The following is a 16628-nucleotide window of genomic DNA, read 5'->3' on the forward strand; positions in this document are numbered from 1 at the left end:
CATGGTTATTTTTCATTTAGTTTCGGGTCAGATTCAACAATAAAAGACAGACCGAACTGACCTGGGGGCCATTCGGCTGCCTGGTTCAGCATGAATAATTCATCATCCCACTTAAGCTTTAAACGCTGCATTCTGGTCGCGACGTTGCGCCGGTCTTCCGCCAACTCTGTGTTGTACATCGTTACACTCGTGCCCTGCACCGTAAAAGAGAACTCTTGTTCTGTGTCTGTCATGACGGATGGTGGAAAGTGAGGCCTCGTGTTCGTGTTCCGCCCTGGCAGAAAAAAACGGAACATTCACAAACGATTCGATGCAACCGCGGACGAGTGCACTGAATTTTCTTATTATATTTGACAACTGAAAGGGCCGCAGTTGAATGGAGGTTGCACCTCACAGCTTCGTCGTTTTCTTCATCTTATCTGGCGTTGAGCCGAGGTTAACAGCCAGAGTCCACGTCTGAAAGCTTTGAAAGCGTCTACAAGACTTTTCGTTTAGCAATTACCTTGGGAAAGAAGCTTGATGTGGGCTACCCTATTCAGAGGGTACACCTGACGAATCGCGTCTACTCGGCCGTTACAGCATCCGAAGGTCAAGTTTGTGCCGGGGGAGATCTTCTTACATGAATCGAGCTGATGCAAGTGAGAACGGCTTACAATGCTGAATGCTTACTTGAACACCGAGATGAAGATTGACTGAACAGTAGGTGGAAATTGAAATACAATTTAGCTTTTCAAAATCGCACTCTTGTCAGTCCTACTTGCCGCAGCCAACCACCTCTACGTGATCCAATTCCCATGGATATAAAAGCTTTTTGGCTTCGGAGGGATTTTTCATCAGAATCGGTTAAATCATGGAGGTGTGATCCAGCTCAAAACATACAACTTTGTTTTCGAAATAGGCGAATTAAGTTTCCAATCATCTTAATTGATTTATTTATTCCTAAATAAGATGTTTATCGATAAAAAAACCAGGGCTGTTGAATTGGTTGAGTCGAGTTTTTTTTTCGAGGATCCGGTGTTGGAGTTGGTAAAAGGAAAGGTTTTTTGATTACCTATTCAACAATATGTTGCATGAGAGATCCGGACAACGTTTTCATCAACATATCTGAGATCCGGCCTCCAAAAAGTGCATAAATAACACTTAAGTGCTTATACATTTTGATAGGGTTGTCAAATCTTCAATATCTTGGACGCGTTGGAAAGGTCTTTCAAATACCTTTTTAAAAATGTATAACATGACAGATTTTCTTACAAAAACCACCCTTTTTACAATCTTCCGAACTTTAGTCAAAATTGTTTTTTAAGCATAACTTTTGAAGTACTTAACTAAACTGCATAATTTTTAATAGCGACTTATGGAACCCCAAGACGGGTCGAATGAGGCCTAAACGGACAAAATCGGTTCAGCCAGTCTCGAGATAATCGAGTGACAATTTTTTGATCAGCATCCCACCACACACACAGACATTTGCTCAGAATTTGATTCTGAGTCGATAGGTATACATGAAGGTGGGTCTAGGAGGTCTAATTGAGAAGTTTATTTTTCGAGTGATTTTATAGCCTTTTCTTAGTAAGGTGAGGAAGGCAAAACTAAAATGGTTTTCAAGACCAACAAAAAATAGTACACCCAGAACTGGACATCGGCATACGAGAGGATAAAGAGCACGATTCGGTAGTAAAATGGTACTGTGTGCGGACTGAGAGAATAAAGCATAAGCATAAGCATAGGTGCCCACCCGCAGTTGCTACTCCGTTATTGACCAGGACCTCCAGAAGTTACATCCACGAGCCGTGGAAGATAAGTGGGAGCTATCTTTCCTCGCTTCGCAACTTCTCAAAGGCCCCTATCATGCTGATCAATACCGGCGCCGGCCACGACCAGTGGTAGGGTCACGGGGAAGTGGATGGGAATGTTAGTCCGATACTTGAGTGATAGAGACCGCCCAATCGACTGCATCTCCGACAAAGTATCACATGAGTTTTGAGGGGGTTAGTAGATGGGTATGAAGTCAGGATTCACGAGTGGCAGTGATGTGACCATGAGCATTTTGTTTATCGGTTGAAATTTTTAAATCTTAGGCAGCCGGCTGCGGAAAGATAGATAATTGATTATTTAAAAAGTTTTTTTTAAATAGTAAATAAATAACTCTTTACTCTTCATAAAATCGATTGTTTGATGAGTTAATATTAAAACTGCCAGTTGGAATAAATTTGTACGATCATTTACGACGAAAATTATCGCGAAAAAAACAGGACTACGCGTTCCCAGAAGCATTGCACTTATCAGGTACTGTGTGCGGACTGAGAGAATAAATCCCGAAATCACCGAGAGTACTTTACTCATGGCTTCATCTTCAAAAAAAAGTTCATCCATAAAAAAAAAAGTACTGGTACCGAGACTCGAACCTAAGACCTTAGGCATATTTAACCGTGCCTTTGCCGTATGGGCCACCATGGTTCGGTAACTAAGTGGCGGTCATTTGTCCATATAATCATCTCAATAGGATGAACTGTCCAATGAACGAATGAACACGCGAGAGGACTATACTCTCGCAAAATAGCATTTTCCTCACGTTTCTTTTCGTGAGGACTATCCCCTCGTTCTTTAACTTTGGGTGTGATTTTTTCAACACGAGTTGTACATTTATCCAACAAGGTTTACCGAGTTGGATAAATACGACGAGTGCTAAAAAATCAAGTTTTGCAACGAGTTGCTTACAATATTTTTTGCACTCCGAAAACCGCATCTTGAATGATATGTCAAACATTCATGTGTTTAGTAAATTCACCGTTCAAAACAAAACAAAAACATTGAAGGGAGCAGTCGTGGCTGAATGGTTACGATGTTCGCTTTGTAAGCGAATGGTTCTGGGTTCGATTCCCATCTGCCCCCAACGAGAAAGTTCTGAACTCATTGAATTGGAATTAATGAAAAAACATGAATGTTCACGGCGGGGTTCGATCCCCTGCCCTTTGGATTGGCAAGCAAAAATGCTTTCCACTTGACCGTGGAGCATTGGTAGCTTGAAGAGGACTTAGACAGATACAGTTGAATCCAAGAAACGGACGAGAATAAAGTTGAATGCAAGTTGAATATCAGAACATACAAGAATGCATTGCATTGCATGCATGCAGGCGCATTTGAAATGAACCTACATTACCTCGCTAAAAATAGCCAGGGCGACACAGAATTCATCCAATAAGAGATGAGAAGAATTGAATAGCTTTCCTATTAGAAATGAGAACACACGAAGAATTCGAACAACAACGCAAACGGTCGTAACCACTCGCCTAGGGTGGCTCCTTAGACCATTCACCTTCCCAAAAAACCGTCCAACTCCAAGCGAAACTTACTTGGGGACACCGTGGTGACTTGCCCTTGACCCCTTAAACAAGTGGAGCATCAACACTTCCCGTCTTCCAAATCCCTTTCCTTGTCCCTGGTGCGCGGTGGAGATGCGAGCGGCCGGCAATGGACGGCTGTCATGGTGTTGAGAAATCTGGTTCAGGTGGAGTACGTTCTATGCACAGCTAAAAAAATAGTAATCCAGCTGCGTGTAAAAGGCCTGGGTGTAAAATAAATATTGCATTATTTTATGCAGTTTTATGTGATTTTACACCCTGAAATATGTAGCCTATCAGTATGGGAAACCTACTTGACCGAAATGTCAAGCTCATAAATGGGTCATTCCACCTGAAGTGTGCAAGAAAAAAAATGCAAATTTGAAAATTACCATCTCCGATTCTGCTCAAATTTGGCAGAGCTGTTGAGACTATCAAAACATGCAAAAATCCCGAATTTCATCCAAATCGGATCATCCCCTCCATTTTTGTACCCTCCCAAAAAATCGACTTTTTGGCGATTTTTGAGCGAAACCCCTATCTCCAAACGACGATAACTCTGGAACCACAAATCTTAGAGGGTCGGTCTTAGACTCAATTTTGAAGGAAATTGGACGTAGAATCCGTTTCCGCGATCAAAATTTAGACTAAAATATGTTTTCTACCTGTATTGTGCAATTGAAAACTTTAAATTACCGTATCTCAAAATAACCCTATTTATTTTTTAAATTTGACCTCACCATCGTATTCCCCGTCCGATTTTACATAAGAATCACTTATCGACAGAAAGGAATATTTTTCGTTCCAGAGATATCGAATTTTAAAGTTTTTAGTTTTTGAGATTACCTACATTAGCTTCATTCGCCGCATATGCTAGAAGCACTCAGTCATGCTGATCAATAATAACTACCTGGTGCTCTGTAAGATGAATTATTTTTTTCAATTTTATACGATTTTGAGATAATCAATACCTTGAACAATCTATTTTCTGTTTAAGGAATATTTATTGGGTAATTTTTAATACACTATTTTTCCTGATCTCAGTGTCATTGAACCATAATGAGTAAAATTTGAACTTTTTATATTTATTTGCAAATGCTACAGAGTTTTTACAGTACAATTTTCGAAAATTTATCATTATTCTATTATTTTCATATTTTTTCTAATTCCTCATTTCTTCGTCCAAGACCGACTCTCTAAGATTTGTGGTTCCTGAGTTATCGTCGTTTGAAGATAGGGGTTTCGCTCAAAAATCGCCAAAACTTCGATTTTTTGAAAGGGTACAAAAATGGAGGGGGTGGTCCGATTTGGATGAAATTCGGGATTTTTGTATGTTTTGATAATCTTAACAGCTCTGCCAAATTTGAGCAGAATCGGAGATGGTAATTTTCAAATGGTGTTCCGCTTCAGGTGGAATGACCCATATGCGTTTATCCTTTCCATTCTTCATCGGTCTGATGGCCGAACGGGCTAAGGCGCCAGTCCGTACTGTTGGTGCTGGGTTTGAATCCCGTCGGTTGCATTTTTTTTGTGTTTACAAAAATTGCACATGCAGTGTGTAATATTAAGTGTTTATTTTGACGAAGGTGATGTGCATGCTTTTGCATGCGATTTTACCATCGGATTTTTTGCTGTGTGGTTCTATTCCCAATAGAGACGTGGCGTTACATCGTGCTGCCACCTGGTTTTTTTAAGCGCAAGAGTGGAAAAGTGCTGAGTCATCGTCTAAAAATAGACGGCGTCCTATCTCGCCCAGCAAAATAAAGTCGATAAAGTAGTCGGTTTCGATGAGAAAAAGTGGAAAACGTGGTCTAAAAATAGCGACGCCATCCCCCTATTTTCAATTCCTAGGCAACCTGGGCTTAGACAATCATCACATCACATGGCGAAATCCAGTCTGCAATCCGCTAAAATCATCGTCTCCTAGCGAAACGAAGCGAAGCGAAGCGTTCAAAACAAAAAAATATTGAAAAAAAAAAATACTTTACGATAAAAGTGTTGAAAGATATTTTTTCCATTCTGTTATTTTAGGTAAGGGAAAGAAGGCCTTTTCGTTTCTCCAGAAGGACAGGAAGAGTTGACAGTTTCACAGCAGAATTGCAAAGTAGTAGTTTATGCAACAAGTTGCAAAAAGAGGTTTTTTTTTAGCACGAGTCGTACATTTATCCAACGAGGTTCACCAAGTTGGATAAATATGAAGAGTGCTGAAAAAATTAAGTTTTGCAACGAGTTCCATACAACATTTTTTGCATTTCTGAAAAACATCCATTGAGTGAAATTTTAAGTCAAATTTTCATGTATTTTGTCAATAAATCGTTCAAATAAAAAAAAATGAATGTGTAACTTTTTGAAAAAAGTGCTGAAAAGTTTAACTTTTCAGCACCCATTTAAGTGCTGAAAAGTAGAACTTTTGAGCATTTATTTTGAAAAGTGTTGCTATTTGATTCTATTTTTTTTGGTACAGAAAAGTCGTTCAAGAATGACAGGAAAAGTAAGTAATTTCACGACGGAATTGCAAAAAATATAATTTGTGATTTGTCATGGATTTTTACGCGGGTTGAATGCTCGATGATGCATTATGCCCGTTGGCGCCGCCACCGACGCATCCAGCGCGTGCAATCACCTGTCGCTTGCAGCATAAAAACAGCACCGCCCCCGTTGTTCAACAACAACAAAGCTCCGGGTAACGAGCTCATGAATGAGGGAGGAACAACAACATTCACGCGGAGATTTTTTATGGGCGGGTGTGGACTATCAAGAAACCCGTCGCGGGTGAAAAAATAAACGATTTCGCTGTCGTAAAACCCGCAAAATGACAATCCTGGGAAAGGTACAAAGGTCGTCGTAAAAAAAGAGTAAGCTTGTGTTGGGATAGATTGAAAATGTCAATTTTGAAATTGGCTTTCGGTGGAGCTTATTCACCGGAACATTCGCTGCATGCACCGGAAGTATACGCACCGATGGATTGCAGGTGGATCCAAATGGTTCAGAAATCCAATCAAATTTCATGTATGAATTTATATTCGCGGGAGCTTGTTAGAAAAAAAATCATTTTTGAAGCTCAAGTATTAAATAGTTAATAAATGTAGTCATGAAAAAAACCCTAGCATTTTTTAAAGAATTTTTGTCAGGTTTTCAAAACAAAAAAAAAACAAAACATTTTCGAAATTGTCTGATTTTGTCAAATTTTTGTTAATGTCAAAAAACCATATTTATACATCTCGATTGAACTGAATTTCATCCAGACTTTTAGAACAATGTATATGATTTTTTTTCTGAAAGAGCACACGATTTTGAACCAACCTACATCAATTCAAAAGTTATGAAAATGCATGTAGGGCATTTATGCGAACAGAGACATTAATCTCTTTAAAGGGAATCGGACTTTGCCAAGTCAGAAAGAAATAGAAAAAATGTGTCAGCCAAGCAGTTCTTCTCCAAATTTTGTAATGAAAATTAAAGACATTCGTTGCTACCTCAAACAAGTGAAAAAATGCATGTACAATAGGGTGCCCAGAATATGGGACTTTTTCTCAAAACCTCGCTTCACAAGCTGAATATTATTCCTTGAGCTTTTTTAGGACTCTGAGACAAATATGAGCAAAATCGGTCAACATTTACCCATTCATACTCGAAGGTGAAGTTTGTATGGGGAAAATCGAAAAATGTATGGAAATCTTAATTTTCTTAAGGTTTGGTCTGCTCAGTGCGCTTCTTTCATCAAAATAATCCCAAAAGTGAAATTTTCATTGAAAATTTAATGCTCTACAACTTTGTAGAACAAACCAAAGTTGTAAAGCTCGATCCTGAAAAGTTATTAGCGATTTAAAAAAGTTATTTTTGTATGAAACACATTTTTTTACCAACTTTAGGCTCGGGTATCAATGGGTTAAGCTCAACCAATTTCGCTCAAAATTTTCACAGCTGCTTAAAATAACCCAAAAAATTGTTTTCCTCGGGAGCAGGAGGTCATTTTTTTCTGGACACCCTAATGTACAAGGAGCGGAACGATCGCACATTTTGAGATAAAATGCAACCTTCTTGAGATGGCATCCTGATGGATTAAGAATGTGCAAATTCGTTGGTAATATATTTGATGTTTAATTATGTATTTTGAAATGCCTGAAAAATCACAATCATCAACAATTATCGGACTGCAATCGAAATATTACCTGAATGACAGCAACAATTTATCGTTCTTTTGTGAATTTCCAAAATGCAAAAGATAAATCTTGAACACAGCGTTTAACATTTCTTCCCTTTCCCATCAATAATAATAATCGAAATGACATCTCATCAATAAAATATTCAATAATTCAATAACCACCACCCATTACGGCACCAATAAACGATTATTATTGCGGGTAATTTTTCACATGATTTGTCCTGCCAACACAATCTCTTGGAAATCGAACGAGCCTCCTTTTTTGCGGATGCAATTGCAGCTCGGAGATGCGGTCACGCCAAGGAATCCGGCCATCCCAATTGTCGTCGAACTCAAATTTGCGACCTGGCCGATGCATCATTTCTGTCGCAATCAATTACACACTCACACACAAAAGTGTATAATTCGCAAATGATTCCGCGAAGGTCTGCCTCTCTTTCTCGCTGGAAGGCGGTGAAATTACCCACTTTTGAGTTGAGGCGCGCGCACTCGTAATCGAATTGCATGCAATTTGGTGAATTTTGCAGAAGCGTCACAGATGCCCTTATCAAGCCCCTGGCCCGGGGGATAATTTGTCATGATAGGCGTCATTAAAATTAAACGTACGTGGTTCGGTCCCGGGTCTGACCCCGCGGAAAAGAAGACATTTTATGGGCGCTGCTGTAAAGTTGCGGCGATGATGAAACACGTATCTCTCTCGTCATTCGACGGAAGGTTTTTTTAACAGTTAGCAGAAACCGCAGCAGCAGCATCCGTTTTGGGCTCGTTAGTTAGTGGACCGCCGACGCACCTTAAATGGACAGAAAACGATTCCGACACACACTTACCCCAAAGGGGACATGCTTACAGTTTTTTTTATATTCAAACATATACAATGTATTCAATATTTTGATACATTCTAATTTAATCAAAAACATCCACCTGTAATACCAGGATACAATTAATGAAAATCGATTGATCCTTTGGGTTTCTACCCTAAGCCCTGAGAAATTACGAACAAATCTTTGAAAGGAGGCCACAACCTCTGTCATCACACTAATGAACAAATTTATCCCTGTGAAGAAATAGCCCAGAAAAAGAAAGAATTCGACCCTTCGGACGTCGAGGAAAATACAGCTTCTGAGAAAATATCTCACTTTTGCCGGTAGCGCAGCACAAGGGGGAAACGCAAATCTTAATTTGGATTTCTATCTATACATAAACCACCCAAGTTCGACCCCACTAATGTGGGGGTACAAATTGGGGTTCGGACCTCCCGCGCGGAAAGAGCGAGAGAGTGGGTGATTACGGTCTGACGGACACTGTCTTATATGAGAGAAAGCTGACTCTGGAAATGGATTACTTTTATCGTATAGGGATCTCTACTTGATTTTTTGTTGGTTTTATTGGGTTTGGAGAATTAGTTCTTCTGCAACAAATATAAAAAAAAGATTTCATGAACGCATTAAAAAAATGCATTTTCCGGGAACAATTACGTTTACGCTCAATACGTTTTGCATACCTGATTGTAATGTCACTTCTTTAAAACCACTCGTTTGTTTTATCCAAAATGCTCCCCTGCCCATTACTGGAAATAATTTAGCTTAAAGTTGCTAAAGTTTGAGTAATATAGATTAAAAATATAGCATAAAGTGAAGCCGAAGAAAATTGTATTGAATTCAATTTAACGAATTTCAAAATTATTCAGCATGTGCCGGTTGTGTCTTTCTTGAAGCCACTGAAGGAATTTTCGGTCAAAATCAAAAGTGCTTCAAAATTTATATATTTTTGTGGTACAATCAATGACGTCCTAGTTGGGAAAAATTGATTAATGACGATTTCCATAACCTAACAAGGAATGGGATGATCGTTACCAAAAAGTATGAACACATGTAGGATATTGCCGGGAACCGTGGTGTAGGGGTTAGCGTGGTTGCCTCTCACCCAGTCGGCTTGGGTTCGATCCTAGACGGTCCCGGTGGCATTTTTCGAGAAGAGATTTGTCTGACCACGCCTTCCGTCGGACGGGGAAGTAAATGTTGACCCGGTCTAATCTAGAGGTTAGGTCGTTAGCTCAGTCCAGGTGTAGGAGTTGTCTCCCTGGATCCTGTCTCGGTGGAGTCGCTGGTAGGCAGTTGGACTAACAATCTAAAGGTCGTCAGTTCGAATCCCGGGGTGGATGGAAGCTTAGATGTAAAAAGAGGTTTTCAATTGCCTCAACAATCAAGCCTTCGGACACCTAGTTTCGAGTAGGAATCTCGTAAGCGAGAACGCCAAGGCAATGCTGCACTATGGGGTTTCAGGCGGCCATAAATCGAAAAACCGACATACTCTAATTATTTTTTTGGTATTTTTTTCGAAAATAAACATTCTAACTAAGAAAAAATCCGGAGTTTGAAAGTTGTAGGTTCAATATTCACTGAATTGCAGACCTTCAAAGCCGAAAATGGTAAGAAAAAACATGTTTTTTTTGACAAAAAAGATGCAGGTGGTTATGTTCTACATGACCAATAAGACAAAGAACTTTGTACAAAACTCTAAAAAATCATTCTATTGTTATTCATATTTTTTAATTCTTTGCCAATTTATTTAATCCTTAATAATTAATACAAATTTAATGTCTTCAATCTTTGACATCTCTGTGAAAATAAATTGCCAGAAAACGAAACTATTGCCAAAACAAGTATGGTTCGGAAAATGTCTATCCCCCCCAGAAAAAACGGCATCCGGAAATCATGGACCTTACAACCACTATCGAAATGGCAAATTTCATGTCCAGTCTCAAAAACGATATTGCCCCAAGTCGCATGGTTCGATAAATGTCCCCGGTAGAACCTTTCCTCAGGGCAATGGCCAATCCTGTCAAAATGGCCATTTTTATTACCAGTATCAAAAACCATGAATTTTGATACCAATATTGCCCCAAGTCGTATGGTTCGATAAAAGTCCCCGGTCGAACCTTTCCTCAGGGCATTGGCCACTCCGGGTGTGGCCAATCCTGCCAAAATGGCCATTTTCATTACCAGTATCAAAAACCATGAATTTTGATACCCATATTGCCCCAAGTCGCATGGTTCGATAAATGTCTTCCTGGGAGAACCTCCCTGAGGGCACCGGCCACTCCAGGTTGTGGCCAATCCTGTCAAAATGGCCATTTTCATTACCAGTATAAAAAACCATGAATTTTGATACCCATATTGCCCCAAGTCGCATGGTTCGATAAAAGTCCCCGGTTGAACCTTCCCTCAGGGCAATGGCCACTCCGGGTGTGGCCAATCCTGCTAAAATGGCCATTTTCATTACCAGTATCAAAAACCATGAATTTTGATACCCATATTGCCCCAAGTCGCATGGTTCGATAAATGTCCCCCCGGTAGAACCTTCCCCAGAGCACTGGCCACTCCGGGTGTGGCCAAAATCCTACCAGATTGGTCCCAACCCCAATGCCTTAAATCATTCTGGTTTCCGGTGACCGTCCAACAATCTTTATAAGAACAGAATTCCTCCCAAGTTGGTGCACAACCTGTGTCTTTCAATGTGTGCATGTGTGTGTCTGAGCAATAAAATTACCACCGTGGATCCGTCTTTGACGAAACCTCGTAAGGTACTGAAATTTTCTGAGGCTATCTGTTAGCTTAAATAGTTCGCATGAAATGTGGCAACATGGTGCAAATTTTGCCTTTTCTCTTGCTGTCGTGGAACTTTCACGCGAGAATGTTGCACCATGGTTGCCACATTTCATGCGAACTATTTAAGCTAGCACTTAGCCTCAGAAAATTTCAGTGCCTTCCGTGGTTTCATCAAAGACGAATTAGAGTGTCCTATTTCCGGCCTGGAAAAAATCCTCTTAGTCTTATTTTGTGTTTTCTAAAAAATATGAGAAAACAAAAGTTTACGCCTTTTCGGCGGTTATGTGGTAATGGAATCAACTAATTGCATTACTAGCAACAATTCCTCATCATGTAATTATCAAAATCGTAAAAAATAGGTCGTTCGAGTGATTGTCCCTTGGATTGTCCCGATTTCCTCATATCGACGTCGTCGTGCTATCTTGTCGCACCCGCCATTTCGACGATCCGAGAAAAACGCGTTTTAATGAAAAACACGTTTTGTTTGGTTGACCATTCTGTGCATTGCCCCGAAGTTTGGTTGTATTTGGTTGCCGGAGTCCCGAGCTATAATTACAAATGTTTACGGTAGTCTCAGTTGTACGTGCGTCAAACGCATTCTGACCTGAAATCCCTTTGGCCTTTGTCGCACTTACATCAATTTTCAGGGAGTGACAAGATAGCACGACAAGATTGAACCTTCTTTGATATGAAAAGTGACAAACATCCGCGGAGCTTTTTTTGTTTTTATTGAATATCTCAGGATTGAAATCGAATTTTGGGGATTTGTGAAGGTCATTGTGAGCTTCATCATTCTATAATTAAAAGAAATAAAATCATCATTCTATAATTTTTTTGCACAAATATTTTCAAAGTCAGAGCATCAGAATCGTATATTGGTCGCTACCAAATCAAACCTGCTCGTTTTTAGTATGATTGAGTTCAAAAAGGTATTTTTTGTGTGAGCTACAGTTGTGAGTTGAGTTAACAATCGTTATAATTGGATGAGTTCAAAGAATTCTTTGAAAATAATGTGTCCTTCCATTTCCTGAGAAATTTCTTGAACTCAGCTTGTTCTTTGCGAAACAGGACCGCGCTCCATTTCTTATACCGATATAAACAGAAACGGCAAATTGCTTATTTATCGCCCAAGTTTAACACGGTCTCTCACTTTTGTCTCCCCTTTTTTTTCTTCTTTTTAGGTCACTTCCGTACCAGATCGGCCCTGCCGATCCAAGGCCATATCCCTTGGCCACCACCACCAACTGGATACATCATCCGGGGGGAAATTGCACAGAAATTGCGGCAGCTGCTTGCTCAATCTTTTTGTCTGCGGTGCGTGGAAAATCGATGGTGCTTTCTTTCCCCCGAAATCCAAAACCATAACCAGAAGGGGACCACAAACAGCGTATAGGGTTGAAGAGGACATTCCGATCCACCAAGGGTCGAGGGCCAGTTTCAGAGAGGGCAACATAATGGTACGAGAAGCTGTTGTAATATTTTTACGGTCACATCAAATTCTCCTTCGACATCATCCGAGCGGTTGCCAGTTCCGCGGTGGAGAAATCTGTTGCTACGAACGGCGATTCCGACCGTGGTCCCGTCCCACGGATGAAGACGACGGAGTCGGGGACGATTTGGAGCAGGACCAGAAGGACGATGCCCTACTACTGCATCTGGCCGCTGCTGCCACTGATGAAGATGATGAAAATATTAAGATAGAGAATGATGTCCCAAATAGAAATGCTTTTACTCCTTCCGTCGTCGTCATATTGAGTCATTCAGTGTGGTGGGTTCAAGATAGTGCAGTAGAAAGCGAGTAATTTCGTGAAAAAAAGAAGAAGAAAAGTAGAGAAGTAAAATTCTTCCACCAAACCAAACTTTGTGTGCCAAGCCGAGTGGGGGTGGGGTCGGACGAAATATGTATCTAATGGAGGAAAATCTAGTGATAAGTGACATTGAGGCGCCACCCGTGGTGCACGCTGGCGTTGGAGTGGGAGTTGGAGCCGGAAGTGAGGAGCAACAGCAGCAGCAGCTCGTGGTAACCGAGATTCCGTCAATCGAGGAACTCGGCTTCGGCACCGAACAGCTGCTGGAGTTGAACAACTCGTACTATGGATCGGAGATAGCGCAAGTGAGTTATAGTATACCTTGGGAAATGGGTATCAAAAATGGGTTGAGAAAGCAATTGCTTTTATCGAGTCCGAAAAAGAAAAGTTTTTGAACTCATTAAATTACGGGTATTGTTCCGCGTGCAGAACTTAAATCAGGTCAAATATTGGGTCCATCCGCTTCAATCAGAATATTTAATATTGTTTAAGTTATTTCATTTTGATTCATAAAAAAGCCTTTTTAATAACTTCTTCCGGAAAACTTTTCAAACATGTACGGTAAATTTTAATTTAAGAGTGTTTCACTCTCCTTTTAGGACATGGTTTTATTGATACCGTAAACTGGAGTCAATCGGGAGAAACGGTGCGAATTGGGACAGCAGTTTTAACCATGTTGGAGCACAATATTTTGATTTTTCTGGTTGGTTTCGGTTAGAACAGACTCAGGCGAACAAAATGTACATCCATTTCCAAATTTAAAAGCTTTAAGTGCTCTAAAAACTGCTGTCCCTATTCAGACTGTAGCCCCGATTTACTCCAGATTACGGTAGTTCAGTTTTTTCATATTTTAATTTAACTTATGAATTACTATTTTTTACACATCAAACAAATTTTCAATAAGTTGCAGTCAACTTAATTAGAAGTCGCATTGCAAGATGCATTTTTTTCACAAAATTAAACTTAAAAAATTTACAATAAATAACGAGATTAAGTTAAATCTCCAATGCCAACATCAATTTTCATATAATTATGAATGAATGAAAGATTTTTTTGAACATTTACAAAGTATTTTTCAAATCGATGAAAATTTGCGCACACACTTGTTATGACTGTTTGACATGGATTTGCTGTAGAATTTTTTCTCCCTTATGTTTGTTATATTTGTTTGTTAAGTTACAATTTTCCCCACACACTACGAAAAAAACGTGTAATTTTCGGTTAAATTAGATGCACATAACTGGAGCATCAAACTAGACGCAATGTTGTGTCTAATTAGACGTAAAGTTACACGACCCAAACAATCTCCGATATCGTGTAAAATTACATTAAACGTAATTTTGGCGGGACATTTTCGAATAGGAATCTCATTTTTCTTATTGGACGACAGTAAACGTGTTTCTGTATTCTGAATTTGAAATGTTTTTATTGCACAATATTCATCACAATTAATTACACAACTTTCACTCGTTTTTCGTTGTTTTTACCACAAAGATTTTTCACTGGAGTAGCGCCATAAACCCTCCGCCTAGGATTATTTCCACTAACAACCTTCCGGCATACCATTTGTACCGTGTTGGCCACTCGCTCAAGGAAGCATCAAGGTGGCACAGATGGAACCGAACCGAGGATTGAACCGACGACATGGAGCCCTGCACTTGCACACTATGTTTCGGTTTATTCAGGAGCAATTCTTTTTGCGGCTTAAAACGTGTTTTTCCTCGCGTTCCATGATGTCCGTCCGCAACCTGAAAAGACCAAAAAATATTTGCTGTCGGTTTCAGGTATATCAATTAAAGAATGTTTAAACTCACCTCTATCAGAGAATTGACTGGTTTTCTCTAAAACGGTAGCAGGTTCCGGCCAGTAAACGAAAAAAATAACGGAATCTGGATGAAAAATGCTATTCTCTGCGACGTCGAAGCTGGCTGACGGTTTGACGTTTAACAATTCTGACAATCGTGTAGCTGCTGACGTGCGTAAAATTGGGTTTCATTTGATGTAAAATTACATTAAATGTGATGCTCCAGTTATGTGCATCATATTTAGCGTAAAATCAGGTTATTTGAGATGCAATTTTAGGTTACGCACGATGTAAATGAAAACCAGTGAGAATTTTATCGATTTACGCCAAAATAAACCTAAATTTACATCGAAAATACGATTACATGTTGTTATCATCGGTTTAATCAAGAATTACGTCTAATGTAATATTAATTTTTTTTAGTGTGCAGAGATTTTTTGTTACCAATTCAAAATTGAAATGCTTCAGTTTTTACACAAAGAGTTAAACCCTATACCTTTTTTCAGCAAGAAAGGCAAAAAAAAAGTAAACTTCAGGAAATGGTTCAGCAATTTAAAAAGAAATCGATTTTGAAAACAAATACAGTCTAGACTTGATTATCCTACACCCAGAACTGGGCATCGGCATACGAAAGAATAAAGAGCACGATTCGGTAGTAAAATGGTACTGTGTGCGAACTGAGAGGATAAAACCCGAAATTACCGAGAGTACTTTACTCATGGGTTCATCTTCAAAAAAAGTTCATCTATCAAAAAAAGTACCGGTACCGAGACTCGAACCCAAGACCTTCGGCATATTGAACCGTGCCTTTGCCGTATGGGCCACCACGATTCGGTGACTAAGTGGCGGTCATGTGTCCATATAAGCCACTCAATAGGATGAACTGTTCCAATGAACGAATGAACACGCGAGAGGACTATACTCTCGCAAAATAGCACTTTCCTCTCGTTTCTTTTCGTGTGTACTATCCCCTCGTTCTTTAACTTTGGGTGTATAGACAATAGTAGTTTATGCAACAAGTTGCAAAAAGAGGATTTTTTCAGCATGAGTCGTACATTTATCCAACGAGGTTCACCGAGTAGAACTTTTCAGCATTTCTTTTGAAAAGTGTTGATATTCGATTCTGTTATTTTTGGTACAGAAAAGTAGGCTATTTCGTCGTTCAAGAATGACAGGAAAAGTAAATAGTTTCACGACGGAATTGCAAAAAATTCCTTTTCAACAAATAGAAAGACATATTTTTCATACTTTTTTTGTTGTGTTTTTGTCAGAATTTTTAAATTCAAGATGGTGGGCAAAATAGCAGTGATGAAAAATTGAAAAATTCATTTTGTATTTTAATATGGAATCAACCATTCAAATTCGACTAGATTGAGTTCGCTAAACTCTTCCTAATATCGAACTTACCTTACCTTTACCATCATAACGTTGCTTCTCAAGATCAGTTTTTTGAACGCCACAAAGATTTTTTGTGTGTTCCCTGAAATTGAACGGTGATTTTATAAGAAGTAAGAAGTAAGAAGTAAAAGGAAGAAGTAAGAAGTAAGAAGTAAGAAGTAAGAAGTAAGAAGTAAGAAGTAAGAAGTAAGAAGTAAGAAGTAAGAAGTAAGAAGTAAGAAGTAAGAAGTAAGAAGTAAGAAGTAAGAAGTAAGAAGTAAGAAGTAAGAAGTAAGAAGTAAGAAGTAAGAAGTAAGAAGTAAGAAGTAAGAAGTAAGAAGTAAGAAGTAAGAAGTAAGAAGTAAGAAGTAAGAAGTAAGAAGTAAGAAGTAAGAAGTAAGAAGTAAGAAGTAAGAAGTAAGAAGTAAGAAGTAAGAAGTAAGAAGTAAGAAGTAAGAAGTAAGAAGTAAGAAGTAAGAAGTAAGAAGTAAGAAGTAAGAAGTAAGAAGTAAGAAGTAAGAAGTA

The 16628-nt window shown here is 39.2% G+C and overlaps 1 protein-coding gene and 1 long non-coding RNA gene across 2 annotated transcripts in view; one reads left to right on the forward strand and one right to left on the reverse strand.

The window, feature by feature from the left end:
- LOC120421493 (cardioacceleratory peptide receptor-like) overlaps positions 1–16628 on the forward strand; it is a 179018-nt gene that overhangs the window by 104800 nt on the left and 57590 nt on the right. The window contains exon 2 of the mRNA XM_039584712.2: positions 12296–13227. Within this exon, the coding sequence (XP_039440646.1) occupies positions 13015–13227 (213 nt within the window). The 5' untranslated portion in view covers positions 12296–13014. The remainder of the gene's footprint in view (positions 1–12295; positions 13228–16628) is intronic.
- LOC128093261 (uncharacterized) lies at positions 14627–16405 on the reverse strand. The gene is made up of 2 exons (XR_008212357.1): positions 14737–16405; positions 14627–14670 (listed from the first exon to the last, which is right to left on the reverse strand). It is a non-coding gene; the product is annotated as an uncharacterized LOC128093261 (long non-coding RNA).

The sequence above is a fragment of the Culex pipiens genome, chromosome 3 (genome assembly GCF_016801865.2).
Source record: "Culex pipiens pallens isolate TS chromosome 3, TS_CPP_V2, whole genome shotgun sequence".
NCBI classification, from domain to species: Eukaryota; Metazoa; Arthropoda; class Insecta; order Diptera; family Culicidae; genus Culex; species Culex pipiens.